The 14579-nt window shown below is 42.9% G+C and overlaps 1 protein-coding gene across 1 annotated transcript in view; it reads left to right on the forward strand.

Moving 5' to 3' along the window:
• The window catches only part of ELFN2 (extracellular leucine rich repeat and fibronectin type III domain containing 2), a 172882-nt gene extending 160255 nt beyond the window's left edge, over nucleotides 1-12627 (forward strand). Inside the window, exon 2 of the mRNA XM_044301931.1 lies at nucleotides 7984-12627. Coding sequence (XP_044157866.1) covers nucleotides 8349-10778 — 2430 coding nt within the window. The 5' untranslated portion in view covers nucleotides 7984-8348 and the 3' untranslated portion in view covers nucleotides 10779-12627. The remainder of the gene's footprint in view (nucleotides 1-7983) is intronic.
• Nucleotides 12628-14579: the final 1952 nt, after the last annotated feature.

A 14579-nucleotide genomic window follows, 5' to 3' on the forward strand; every position in this document is an offset into this window, starting at 1 on the left:
CTGTCGTTGCGCAGGCACTGCAGCATGTAGTCGCTCATGTGTGCCAGGCTGCCCAGGGATAAGGACAAGCTGTCCTCTGTGGGAGGCGTATCGTCATCGTCCTGCCTTTCCCCCCAGCCACGCACCAGTGATGGACCCGAGCTGCGTTGGGTGCCACCCCGCTGTGACCATGCTTCATCCTCATCCTCCTCCACCTCCTCCTCATCCTCGTCCTCCTCGTCCTCCAGTAGTGGGCCCTGGCTGGCCACATTTGTACCTGGCCTCTGCTGTTGCCAAAAACCTCCCTCTGAGTCACTTCGAAGAGACTGGCCTGAAAGTGCTAAAAATGACCCCTCTTCCTCCTCCTCCTCCTCCTCCTCCTGGGCCACCTCCTCTTCCATCATCGCCCTAAGTGTTTTCTCAAGGAGACATAGAAGTGGTATTGTAACGCTGATAACGGTGTCATCGCCACTGGCCATGTTGGTGGAGTACTCGAAACAGCGCAACAGGGCACACAGGTCTCGCATGGAGGCCCAGTCATTGGTGGTGAAGTGGTGCTGTTCTGTAGTGCGACTGACCCGTGCGTGCTGCAGCTGAAACTCCACTATGGCCTGCTGCTGCTCGCACAGTCTGTCCAGCATGTGCAAGGTGGAGTTCCACCTGGTGGGCACGTCGCATATGAGGCGGTGAGCGGGAAGGCCGAAGTTACGCTGTAGCGCAGACAGGCGAGCAGCAGCAGGATGTGAACGCCGGAAGCGCGAACAGACGGCCCGCACTTTATGCAGCAGCTCTGACATGTCGGGGTAGTTGTGAATGAACTTCTGCACCACCAAATTCAGCACATGCGCCAAGCAAGGGATGTGCGTCAAATTGGCTAGTCCCAGAGCTGCAACGAGATTTCGCCCATTATCACACACCACCAGGCCGGGCTTGAGGCTCACCGGCAGCAACCACTCGTCGGTCTGTTGTTCTATACCCCGCCACAACTCCTGTGCGGTGTGGGGCCTGTCCCCCAAACATATGAGTTTCAGAATGGCCTGCTGACGTTTACCCCGGGCTGTGCTGAAGTTGGTGGTGAAGGTGTGTGGCTGACTGGATGAGCAGGTGGAAGAAGAGGAGGAGGAAGCCGAGAAGGAGGAGGTGGCAACAGGAGGCAAAGAATGTTGCCCTGCGATCCTTGGCGGCGGAAGGACGTGCGCCAAACAGCTCTCCGCCTGGGGCCCAGCTGCCACTACATTTACCCAGTGTGCAGTTAGGGAGATATAGCGTCCCTGGCCGTGCTTACTGGTCCACGTATCTGTGGTTAGGTGGACCTTGCTACAGATGGCGTTGCGCAGTGCACACTTGATTTTATGGGATACTTGGTTGTGCAGGGAAGGCACGGCTCTCTTGGAGAAGTAGTGCCGGCTGGGAACAACATACTGTGGGACAGCAAGCGACATGAGCTGTTTGAAGCTGTCTGTGTCCACCAGCCTAAATGACAGCATTTCATAGGCCAGTAGTTTAGAAATGCTGGCATTCAGGGCCAGGGATCGAGGGTGGCTAGGTGGGAATTTACGCTTTCTATCAAATGTTTGTGAGATGGAGAGCTGAACGCTGGCGTGTGACATGGTTGAGACGCTTGGTGACGGAGGTGGTGGTGGTGGTGGTGTTGGTGGTACATCCCCTGTTTGCTGGGCGGCAGGTGCCAACGTTCCTCCAGAGGCGGAGGAAGAGGCCGAGGCGGCAGCAGCAGAATAGGCCGAGGCGGCAGCAGCAGAAGAGGTAGCAGGGGGAGCCTGAGTGACTTCCTTGGTTTTAAGGTGTTTACTCCACTGCAGTTCATGCTTTGCATGCAGGTGCCTGGTCATGCAGGTTGTGCTCAGGTTCAGAACGTTAATGCCTCGCTTCAGGCTCTGATGGCACAGCGTGCAAACCACTCGGGTCTTGTCGTCAGCACATTGTTTGAAGAAGTGCCATGCCAGGGAACTCCTTGAAGCTGCCTTTGGGGTGCTCGGTCCCAGATGGCGGCGGTCAGTAGCAGGCGGAGTCTCTTGGCGGCGGGTGTTCTGCTTTTGCCCACTGCTCCCTCTTTTGCTACGCTGTTGGCTCGGTCTCACCACTGCCTCTTCCTCCGAACTGTGAAAGTCAGTGGCACGACCTTCATTCCATGTGGGGTCTAGGACCTCATCGTCCCCTGCATCGTCTTCCACCCAGTCTTGATCCCTGACCTCCTGTTCAGTCTGCACACTGCAGAAAGACGCAGCAGTTGGCACCTGTGTTTCGTCATCATCAGAGACATGCTGAGGTGGTATTCCCATGTCCTCATCATCAGGAAACATAAGTGGTTGTGCGTCAGTGCATTCTATGTCTTTCACCGCTGGGGAAGGGCTAGGTGGATGCCCTTGGGAAACCCTGCCAGCGGAGTCTTCAAACAGCATAAGAGACTGCTGCATAACTTGAGGCTGAGACAGTTTCCCTGGTATGCATGGGGGTGATGTGACAGACTGATGGGGTTGGTTTTCAGGCGCCATCTGTGCGCTTTCTGCAGAAGACTGGGTGGGAGATAATGTGAACGTGCTGGATCCACTGTCGGCCACCCAATTGACTAATGCCTGTACCTGCTCAGGCCTTACCATCCTTAGAACGGCATTGGGCCCCACCATATATCGCTGTAAATTCTGGCGGCTACTGGGACCTGAGGTAGTTGGTACACTAGGACGTGTGGATGTGGCAGAACGGCCACGTCCTCTCCCAGCACCAGAGGGTCCACTAACACCACCACGACCATGTCCACGTCCGCGTCCCTTACTAGATGTTTTTCTCATTGTTATGGTTCACCACAACAACAAATATATTATTTGGCCCAATGTATTGTATTCAAATTCAGCGGGATATAAATTTGAGGCCTAGTATTTAGGCGCTGGGTGACCGGTATGGATTTAGTGACAGAATTAGACTTGGAAATGCACAGAAGCGTGTGTGTGTGAAGTTATTCTGAATGACCCAATGTGCACCTTGAATATTATATACCCTTTTAGGGATAGATTTCAAATAGCTCTGATATAGCAGAAACCACTAAATTATGAAATTGCTAAATTGGGAATTGTACTTCAACCCAGAACAAAAAATGTGCTTTGACGGACACTAAATATCTTGCCCAGCAACAACAGTACAACGGTGGGTAACGAGAGATTTAGAGGGAATTAAATTTGAGGCCTAGTATTTAGGCGCTGGGTCACCGGTATGGATTTAGTGACAGAATTAGACTTGGAAATACACAGTAGCGGGTGTGTGTGAAGTTATTCTGAATGACCCTATGTGCACCTTCAATATTATATACCCTTTTAGGGATAGATTTCAAATAGCTCTGATATAGCAGAAACCACTAAATTATGAAATTGCTAAATTGGGAATTGTACTTCAACCCAGAACAAAAAATGTGCTTTGACGGACACTAAATATCTTGCCCAGCAACAACAGTACAGCGGTGGGTAACGAGAGATTTAGAGGGAATTAAATTTGAGGCCTAGTATTTAGGCGCTGGGTCACCGGTATGGATTTAGTGACAGAATTAGACTTGGAAATGCACAGAAGCGTGTGTGTGAAGTTATTCTGAATGACCCAATGTGCACCTTCAATATTATATACCCTTTTTGGGATAGATTTCAAATAGCTCTGATATAGCAGGAACCACTAAATTATGAAATTGCTAAATTGGGAATTGTACTTCAACCCAGAACAAAAAATGTGCTTTGACGGGCACTAAATAACTTTCCCAGCTACAACAGGACAACGGTAACGAGAGATTTAGAGGGATTTAAATTTGAGGCCTAGTATTTAGGCGCTGGGTGACAGGTATGGGTTTAGTGACAGAATTAGACTTGGAAATACACAGTAGCGGGTGTGTGTGAAGTTATTCTGAATGACCCTATGTGCACCTTCAATATTATATACCCTTTTAGGGATAGATTTCAAATAGCTCTGATATAGCAGAAACCACTAAATTATGAAATTGCTAAATTGGGAATTGTACTTCAACCCAGAACAAAAAATGTGCTTTGACGGACACTAAATATCTTGCCCAGCAACAACAGTACACCGGTGGGTAACGAGAGATTTAGAGGGAATTAAATTTGAGGCCTAGTATTTAGGCGCTGGGTCACCGGTATGGATTTAGTGACAGAATTAGACTTGGAAATACACAGTAGCGGGTGTGTGTGAAGTTATTCTGAATGACCCTATGTGCACCTTCAATATTATATACCCTTTTTGGGATAGATTTCAAATAGCTCTGATATAGCAGGAACCACTAAATTATGAAATTGCTAAATTGGGAATTGTACTTCAACCCAGAACAAAAAATGTGCTTTGACGGGCACTAAATAACTTTCCCAGCTACAACAGGACAACGGTAACGAGAGATTTAGAGGGATTTAAATTTGAGGCCTAGTATTTAGGCGCTGGGTGACAGGTATGGGTTTAGTGACAGAATTAGACTTGGAAATACACAGTAGCGGGTGTGTGTGAAGTTATTCTGAATGACCCTATGTGCACCTTCAATATTATATACCCTTTTAGGGATAGATTTCAAATAGCTCTGATATAGCAGAAACCACTAAATTATGAAATTGCTAAATTGGGAATTGTACTTCAACCCAGAACAAAAAATGTGCTTTGACGGACACTAAATATCTTGCCCAGCAACAACAGTACACCGGTGGGTAACGAGAGATTTAGAGGGAATTAAATTTGAGGCCTAGTATTTAGGCGCTGGGTCACCGGTATGGATTTAGTGACAGAATTAGACTTGGAAATACACAGTAGCGGGTGTGTGTGAAGTTATTCTGAATGACCCTATGTGCACCTTCAATATTATATACCCTTTTTGGGATAGATTTCAAATAGCTCTGATATAGCAGGAACCACTAAATTATGAAATTGCTAAATTGGGAATTGTACTTCAACCCAGAACAAAAAATGTGCTTTGACGGGCACTAAATAACTTTCCCAGCTACAACAGGACAACGGTAACGAGAGATTTAGAGGGATTTAAATTTGAGGCCTAGTATTTAGGCGCTGGGTGACAGGTATGGGTTTAGTGACAGAATTAGACTTGGAAATACACAGTAGCGGGTGTGTGTGAAGTTATTCTGAATGACCCTATGTGCACCTTCAATATTATATACCCTTTTTGGGATAGATTTCAAATAGCTCTGATATAGCAGAAACCACTAAATTATGAAATTGCTAAATTGGGAATTGTACTTCAACCCAGAACAAAAAATGTGCTTTGACGGACACTAAATATCTTGCCCAGCAACAACAGTACAGCGGTGGGTAACGAGAGATTTAGAGGGAATTAAATTTGAGGCCTAGTATTTAGGCGCTGGGTCACCGGTATGGATTTAGTGACAGAATTAGACTTGGAAATACACAGTAGCGGGTGTGTGTGAAGTTACTCTGAATGACCCTATGTGCACCTTCAATATTATATACCCTTTTTGGGATAGATTTCAAAGAGCTCTGATATAGCAGGAACCACTAAATTATGAAATTGCTAAATTGGGAATTGTATTTCAACCCAGAACAAGAAATGTGCTTGAACGGACACTAAATAACTCGCCCAGCTACAGCACTAGGGACAGATTTAGCTGGATATAAATTTGAGGCCTAGTATTTAGGCGCTGGGTGACAGGTATGGGTTTAGTGACAGAATTAGACTTGGAAATACACAGTAGCGGGTGTGTGTGAAGTTATTCTGAATGACCCTATGTGCACCTTCAATATTATATACCCTTTTAGGGATAGATTTCAAATAGCTCTGATATAGCAGAAACCACTAAATTATGAAATTGCTAAATTGGGAATTGTACTTCAACCCAGAACAAAAAATGTGCTTTGACGGACACTAAATATCTTGCCCAGCAACAACAGTACAGCGGTGGGTAACGAGAGATTTAGAGGGAATTAAATTTGAGGCCTAGTATTTAGGCGCTGGGTCACCGGTATGGATTTAGTGACAGAATTAGACTTGGAAATACACAGTAGCGGGTGTGTGTGAAGTTATTCTGAATGACCCTATGTGCACCTTCAATATTATATACCCTTTTTGGGATAGATTTCAAATAGCTCTGATATAGCAGGAACCACTAAATTATGAAATTGCTAAATTGGGAATTGTACTTCAACCCAGAACAAAAAATGTGCTTTGACGGGCACTAAATAACTTTCCCAGCTACAACAGGACAACGGTAACGAGAGATTTAGAGGGATTTAAATTTGAGGCCTAGTATTTAGGCGCTGGGTGACAGGTATGGGTTTAGTGACAGAATTAGACTTGGAAATACACAGTAGCGGGTGTGTGTGAAGTTATTCTGAATGACCCTATGTGCACCTTCAATATTATATACCCTTTTTGGGATAGATTTCAAATAGCTCTGATATAGCAGAAACCACTAAATTATGAAATTGCTAAATTGGGAATTGTACTTCAACCCAGAACAAAAAATGTGCTTTGACGGACACTAAATATCTTGCCCAGCAACAACAGTACAGCGGTGGGTAACGAGAGATTTAGAGGGAATTAAATTTGAGGCCTAGTATTTAGGCGCTGGGTCACCGGTATGGATTTAGTGACAGAATTAGACTTGGAAATACACAGTAGCGGGTGTGTGTGAAGTTACTCTGAATGACCCTATGTGCACCTTCAATATTATATACCCTTTTTGGGATAGATTTCAAAGAGCTCTGATATAGCAGGAACCACTAAATTATGAAATTGCTAAATTGGGAATTGTATTTCAACCCAGAACAAGAAATGTGCTTGAACGGACACTAAATAACTCGCCCAGCTACAGCACTAGGGACAGATTTAGCTGGATATAAATTTGAGGCCTAGTATTTAGGCGCTGGGTGACCGGTATGGATTTAGTGACAGAATTAGACTGGGATATGGCCAAAAAATGAACAGACTATTGCTGGTTAAATGCACTTGGTGTCACAGCTTCACCCTGATGTAGGCTTTAGCCAAAAAACAACCACACCATTGAGGGTTAAATGCACTTGGTCGCAGCTTGTGCTGGCGCACCACAAGACACAAAATGGCCGCCGATCACCCCAGAAAAATGAGACTGACAAACGGTCTGTGCAGCCTAAAAACAGTGAGCAATTGAGGATCAGCAGCTCAATGATCCACAGCTGCAGATCGATCAGTTAATCAAGTCCTTTGGAGGAGTTAATCTGCCTAATCTCGCCCTACTGTCGCAGCCGCAACCTCTCCCTACGCTAATCAGAGCAGAGTGACGGGCGGCGCTATGTGACTCCAGCTTAAATAGAGGCTGGGTCACATGGTGCTCTGGCCAATCACAGCCATGCCAATAGTAGGCATGGCTGTGATGGCCTCTTGGGGCAAGTAGTATGACGCTTGTTGATTGGCTGCTTTGCAGCCTTTCAAAAAGCGCCAAGAAAGCGTCACAAAAGCGCGAAGAAAGCGACGAACACCGAACCCGAACCCGGACTTTTACGAAAATGTCCGGGTTCGGGTCCGTGTCACGGACACCCCAAAATTCGGTACGAACCCGAACTATACAGTTCGGGTTCGCTCATCCCTAGAGCTGAGTTGATTTTGTGCTGGTTTTTGTCGACTTTAATTTACATCAACCTCTTCAATCCTCATTCTTTCACTCTTCCTCTCTTTATCTTTCAACCCACTGGCTTTGATTGCTGCTATATCTCCTTCTAATCTCCCTCCAACTCCCCCTTCTGTGTAGCGTGAGGATCATTTACATATTTATCACCTACTTCCACTTGCCTAGTCCCTCAGTTTTTCTCTCTCTTGCATGCTATCTTTTCTTTTATTCATTATCTACAATCTCTTCTGTCACTTTTAGTCCCATCTATGACACTATGTCTTTCTTTCCTTCCTATATCCATCTCTTTTCTGCCTCCAAGCATCTGCTTTTCATTCAATCTCTCCCTCCCGTTTCCTCCATTGCTGACGTAGTCTTGTCTCTTCTTTTTCAGATTTTGGTGGCAGCTGGGACAGACACAGAGACGGATTCTTCTCTTAAAATCTACATCCCAGGGCAGAGAGTCGGCTGGCACTCACATACTCATTCTCTGTCTTCTTTCTCCAATCATTCCTTCAGTCCTTTCTCAGTTACCAAGGCTTGATAGAAGATACGAAGATACAAATGAGTAGCTGTTGATAACGAGGAACAACCTAGTTGTTTAGATTGTTATATTTAAAAGAGGCTTGCTCTCATATCCTGTCCTGTAGAACATGATGCACAAAATCTCCAGAATGACTGTGGAACAAAAACTTCTCTAATTTAGGCAAAAACTCCAGATTTGGACATCATCTCTTGCCTTAGCCCTTCAATCTTGATATGGCTATTATGGCATGCTGGTGGGTCTTTGTGACAATAACTTTTTGTTTTTCTTACCTCCCACCAGGAGCACACAGCGATTGCTGGTTGATTGAGGGGGATAAAGGTTATGTCTGGTTGGCCATATGTAGTCAGAATCAACCACCTTATGAGACCATTCCTCAGCATATCAATAGTACAGTTCATGATCTCAGGCTTAATGAAAATAAGTTAAAGATAATTGGTTATGCTTCCCTATCTCGCTTTGGAAACCTGACAGATCTGAACCTAACCAAGAATGAGATCTCCTACATTGAAGATGGAGCCTTCCTTGGACAATCCAATTTACAGATTCTTCAGCTTGGTTATAACAAGTTAACCAATTTGTCTGAGGGAATGCTTAGGGGTATGCCCAGATTACAATTTCTCTTTGTTCAGCATAACCTGATTGAGGTGGTAACCCCAGGAGCTTTCTCCGAATGTTTAAGCCTTATAAGCATTGACTTATCTTCTAATCGACTCCAAAAGCTGGACAGTTCTACCTTTGTTGGTCTTCCAGCACTAATGGCATGCGAACTGGCTGGAAATCCTTTTCATTGTGGTTGCGAACTATATGGCTTTCTTGATTGGCTTGTCATGTTTAACAATTTTACTAGAAATTATGATCGTTTACAGTGTGAAAGTCCTAGAGAGTTTGCTGGTTACCCACTCTTAAGCCCCAGGCCTCACCACAGTCGGAATGCTATAACTGTTCTTCAGGCTCGATGCAAAAATGGAGGAATATTTTCTGTACCACGTGAAAGGCCGACTCCATTCATACCAGATTCCTTACATGATCCAGATGAAAATTCTGGCTATAGTCCTGGGGACGTTCTTTATCCTGAGCCAACACCTCCCTCCACCACAGACTCATCTGTTATGCCCACCATTGAAATTCATCATGTGACTGGAAGTTCAGCTACTTTGATTGTCACTATTCCATATCCATATAAAAAGATGTACATTCTGGTGCAGTATAATAACAGTTTTGTATATGATGTGACAACTTTGAAGCACAAGAAGGAATATATAACCTTAGATAAGTTGAAGGCTCATGTAAATTACACTTTCTGTGTGGCTTCCATACGCAATTCAAAACGCTACAACCATACCTGCCTCTTTGTATTCACTCGTTCTAAGGAGAAGGAAGAATTTTCCCCTAACGCTTCCACTACTACACACTATATCATGACCATATTGGGCTGCCTCTTTGGTATGGTTATCATACTGGGAGTAGTGTATTACTGCTTAAGGAAGAAAAGGATGCAAGAGGAGAAAAAAAAATCACTCAATGTTAAAAAGACTATTCTTGAAATGCGGTATGGTTCAGATATTGATCCATGTCTGGGAGCCCATTCTTCACAGAAGATGTCAGAGCATCCCATCCCTATATCTCGCATTTCTTCACTGCCCACTTCAGTGTCTGGGCTTGGAGGTGGAGATAAAGGTCTTTCTAAACCTATGAATTCTCAAATGGGAACGCCTAAAGGTCCAAAGGGAACTAACTACATGGAAGTAAGAAGTGGAGAAGGGCTAGAAAGAGGTCAAAGAGGGATTTCAGGAGGAGATGAAGATGAAGAAGATTTTCGGGAACTAGACAATGGTGAGGGCTCAGCATCTGAGATATCAACAATTGCCAAGGAGGTAGATAAAGTGAACCAAATTATCAATAATTGTATTGATGCCCTAAAACTAGACACGGCTTCTTTTTTAGGCGGGGGGGACCCGGAGCTGGGTTACGATTGCCAGTCAATCCCAGCCAGCTCTTCGGGTCACCTAGAGCGGTTGAGCTTCCTCTCTCCTCCATACAAAGAGGGCGTTCACCCTCTTCAGCGCCAGCTAAGTGCAGACGCTGCCACAGTTGCGAAGAAACGTTGCAGCATTTCGTCTAGTGGCTCCATTAAAAGTGCCAGGGTATTTAGCTTGGATGTACCAGATCAGTCTCTAAAGTGTGACTCCAAGTATATCGAGAAGAGCAGCCCCATGAATAGCCCTATGGATCGCCTTCCATTAGTATCTTCTTCTGGAGTCCACCATTTAGATGTCAAGCCTTCCTATCACTGTAGTGAACACCGCCACTCCTTTCCTGCTCTGTATTACGAGGAAAGCGCTGATACATTAAGCGAGAGAGTCAGCTTTCTGAAGCCACTGTCACGTTCTAAGAGAGACTCTAGCTACTCCCAACTGTCACCGAGACACAATTTCTCTGGATACTCCTCCAGTCCAGAGTACTCCACTGAAAACACCCACAAGATTTGGGAACGCTTCCGTCCTTATAAAAAACACACCCGGGAAGAGGTCTACATAGCAGCTGGACATGCCCTGCGCAAAAAGGTCCAGTTTGCGAAAGGAGAGGACTTGCACGATATCTTGGATTACTGGAAGGGAGTGTCTGCTCAACAGAAACTGTAAATTACACCTGTCAAGGTGCTTAGAGCCGGCTATGGCTGTGGACACGTCTCAGCTGAGAATTGTGGTGCTGAAGCACTACAGTTTGCAATTAAAGTTTACATTGGAGGTGGGGATGTTCCCTCACAGAGGGGAGACAAAGAGATTGTGAGTTCTGCACAGGGAATTTTCTGGCACAGACCTCCTCCCCTTTTTAACACTTCCCCCCACGTCTCCACACACTGTATTGGTGACTTTCTTTCTATTTACATATTTTTGTTGCTAAAGATTTTCTTTAATTTTTATCATTTTGTTGAAAAAAATGATATGTATTGCTCTGAATGTTGCAAGCTGATGTCATGTACTCTCCCACTCACAGAGTGCCATTCCTCTAATAATTTTCAAATAATAATCTTCTCCTATAGTTTCTTCACTACTTGTATAAATTGATAGGAATGACACAAAGCTGGCATTAAAGCAGCAATCTAATGTGATGGTGAATTTTCTTCCCAGACCTCTGGAAAATAGTCTGTCCTGCTTACAATAATGAAATAGTAACCTTAAATGAGATTTGTCATCGTGATCTAAAAACAGCTTTTCCAAAGTATCATGAAATGCTCTGTAACGTACAGGTAATGTATGTTGACCATGATTACTGGAGAAGTTTGAGTCGGCATAATAAATTCCAGTATATGCGATTTTAATATGGACTGAAAAACCTCCCATTTCTCCAAAAATGTATATCAAACATGAATTAGTTTGCAAATTTTTGTATAAAAAGTTATATTTGCAATTTACAATTTCATAGTGGCCCTGTTTCATTGCTTATGTGTGCAGACTTATGACTTTACCTCTTATTCTTCCGTTATATTATATTTCTCAGTGTGTTTAACTAGCCATGGGGAAGGTGCTAAATATCTTTGACTCATCTTACAATGTTACAGTTTGTGATAGTAATATACAGTATGTGTGAAAGTAAATCAAAATCATTTTCAACCTGTGGTTGCTAAATAGCATAAAATCTATTACATTTGCAATAGCATTGTCTACGGTAGGCTATGAAGCACATTTAGCTTACACAGGTTCCTGTGGCTCCCTAGAACTTCTTACTAAAGTATGTGTATGCCTTTGTTTACATAGAGTACTCGGAGTTGGCTACTTTAAGATTAGCAATAGGGATATGATGTTTTAAAGGAACAATAAGTATAGAAAAATCCCAACAATTCTTCCCTCAATATCCAATGATCATATCCTTGTCTTATATTCCATTCAAATTGTGATATATCGTGCATAAATAATTCTATAGGTGTCTCAAGAGAGCGTCCATTTCCTCCGACCTTCATCTAAAAAAACCATGTTTGGCTTTAAGACAACTAGCAGCAGAAGGAGACCTGGCCGTTGTAGGAGACTATAAATGTTAAACCGCACCTCCTTAGCTAAGCCTCGCCCTGACCATAAACCATCTACTATCTTTCAATCAACATACACTAGATGAAAAAAAATGTTAGGGTGTCCAAATTGTTGACATAATATAATATAATAGTAGTACAGAGAATAGATTATATAGTGATAACATATCTGAGGATATAGCTGAGGGGGTCAAATAAGGCACATAGATGAATATAGCAGAATTTGACCTTCCAGAATAACATCTTTGCACTCTGAGATTTTTCTAGTCTTCAAGGGTTTGTCTTCAAATGCACCTTTGGATTCAAAGATGACATAATATAAGCTGTATGTTGGGGTCCGCTTATTCCATCCACCTATTTTCATGATGTCAGCTTGCAACATATATCTCTGTAGTTTATCAGTGCATGGTTTTAACTTTGTCACTTTTACATTGCCCAGTGTTTTTTGACTTTTTAGAAGCTAACGGCCGTATGGCGTTTTTAGGTTATTATTTTTTTTATGTTAAAGAATACAAAATGCTCACATACATCAGAGGCAGTCATTTTGTGGCAAATTGAAAGTACTAATTCACACAGATCAAATAATATAAGGTATCTCAGTGATAGCAGTCCATTCTCTCAACCGATACTCTCCTGATCCTGAATACTTTTCAGCCATCAAAATGGATGCCTGTATTGTGAGTAAGCTGCAGGTATAATTTAAAGGTTTACTGCTGTGGTTTCAGAGACATACTCTGTTTCAGCTTTTGTTTTACTGTTTTTAGGGTGGAATTGGGGGCATGGGAGAGTTTGGGGAAAAAGGGATGGAGGGGAATGTACACAAGACTTTTGGCCAATGATTTTCAAGACAGGAGATGGGAACTGTATTTTTGCATGCGTTAGTGTAAAAAAAAATGAAAAAAAGCTGAAAAAACACTTATGATGAAGACAGAAAGAAATATAAAAGCACTCGGCACATTTCACTTTTAAAATAAATCTAGCATGACAGATGGAGATATCCTGACTGCTAAGGACTGGCTGGTATCTGATGGGGTCTAGAAGGCAAAAATTTGCAATCCACTTTACTGTGTCCGTAAATATAATGCATTATCCTGAAATTGCATTTTCTAATGAAAAAAAAAAGTAAACATAATATGGACTCCAGAAATATTCCATGTAAATTCATGTATCAGTCATGTACTGATAATTGACCTTTAGCACCTAAAAGTACAGAATTTGGCTTTGCAATGGTCATTGTTTCTGATGTGAAACAAAAAAGAGTTTCAATAGGTTTGCCATAGGATTGATACTGCAATTTGTCAATTCTGCTAAGAACAGTTACATGAGATTCAAGGCAGTGGGATTTATTACATAACACAAAAAGAAGGAGGCTGTAGGTTTTCTCAGCAGATCCTTGGCCCTTCATCTGATTTTTCCAACATGTAGTCTGACAAGTAAGTGAAATGAATGGGAATCCGAAAGGAAATATAATACCACAAGGTGATGGCATCTAGCACATTTTTTTCTCTTTAAGTAAGCAGCTACATATCATAGTAGGTGGAGAAAAAATGGAGAAAAAATGCATAGCACATCATAACCAATACACAAAGGCATACGTTGTAGGATATTGTAGTGAAGCCAGTAGTCAAAGTTGGATGTGATCAAATGTTAACATTTCCACAGGACTGCTTAGTACACATGCTGTCTGAGAAGGATAATTGGTCTGACATTGGCCCAAAAGTAATCATAACAGATTAACCGGTGTCTATATCCACATGCCCTGCACAAAATAATATGGATTTGCTTTATTCCACCCTATTTGATGTTTGACAGTCAGGGTCATGTTCAAAATGTCTACTTTTACCTCAGCTCCTACTTCGTTATGGATTACCATAACATGACATGCTACCAAACCCTTAAATAAGCTATAATTTACCTCACAACCACTGGGTGACCAGACATAGACACATATAGATAGACATCTTGCGGGAAAGCATCACAAAACTCTGTGTTTTAAAAAGCTGGTCATCTCACACCACCCATCTTGGGATATTTTGAGCCAATGGGAAAAGTAACGAGAAACACATCTGTATGATGACTACTGTATCCCAGGAGATCAGTTTGAAGAGGAGGCTTCCATGATCTCTATCTTCTGGCCAATGTGTTGACCCTCCTTGAAAAATTGTCAGCAGAACTAAGCAGGAGAGATATGGTTAATACCTGCAACTTCATTCGGAGACTAGGTAAGCAATTATTGGCATCTAATCTTTAGATTTATTCTATTAGAAAGCAAAAAAAAAAAAGAGACAAAAATAATATTATTCTGTTGCTTAAAAACATTGGTTGATGAAGTATTTTCTTTTCAGATTGTTGACTATAATCCATAACAGGTTTTCCTATGGTAAGACAATTTAGGCAAATATCATAATTAACCAAA

This window comes from Bufo gargarizans, chromosome 7, assembly GCF_014858855.1.
Source record: "Bufo gargarizans isolate SCDJY-AF-19 chromosome 7, ASM1485885v1, whole genome shotgun sequence".
In the NCBI taxonomy this organism is placed as follows: Eukaryota; Metazoa; Chordata; class Amphibia; order Anura; family Bufonidae; genus Bufo; species Bufo gargarizans.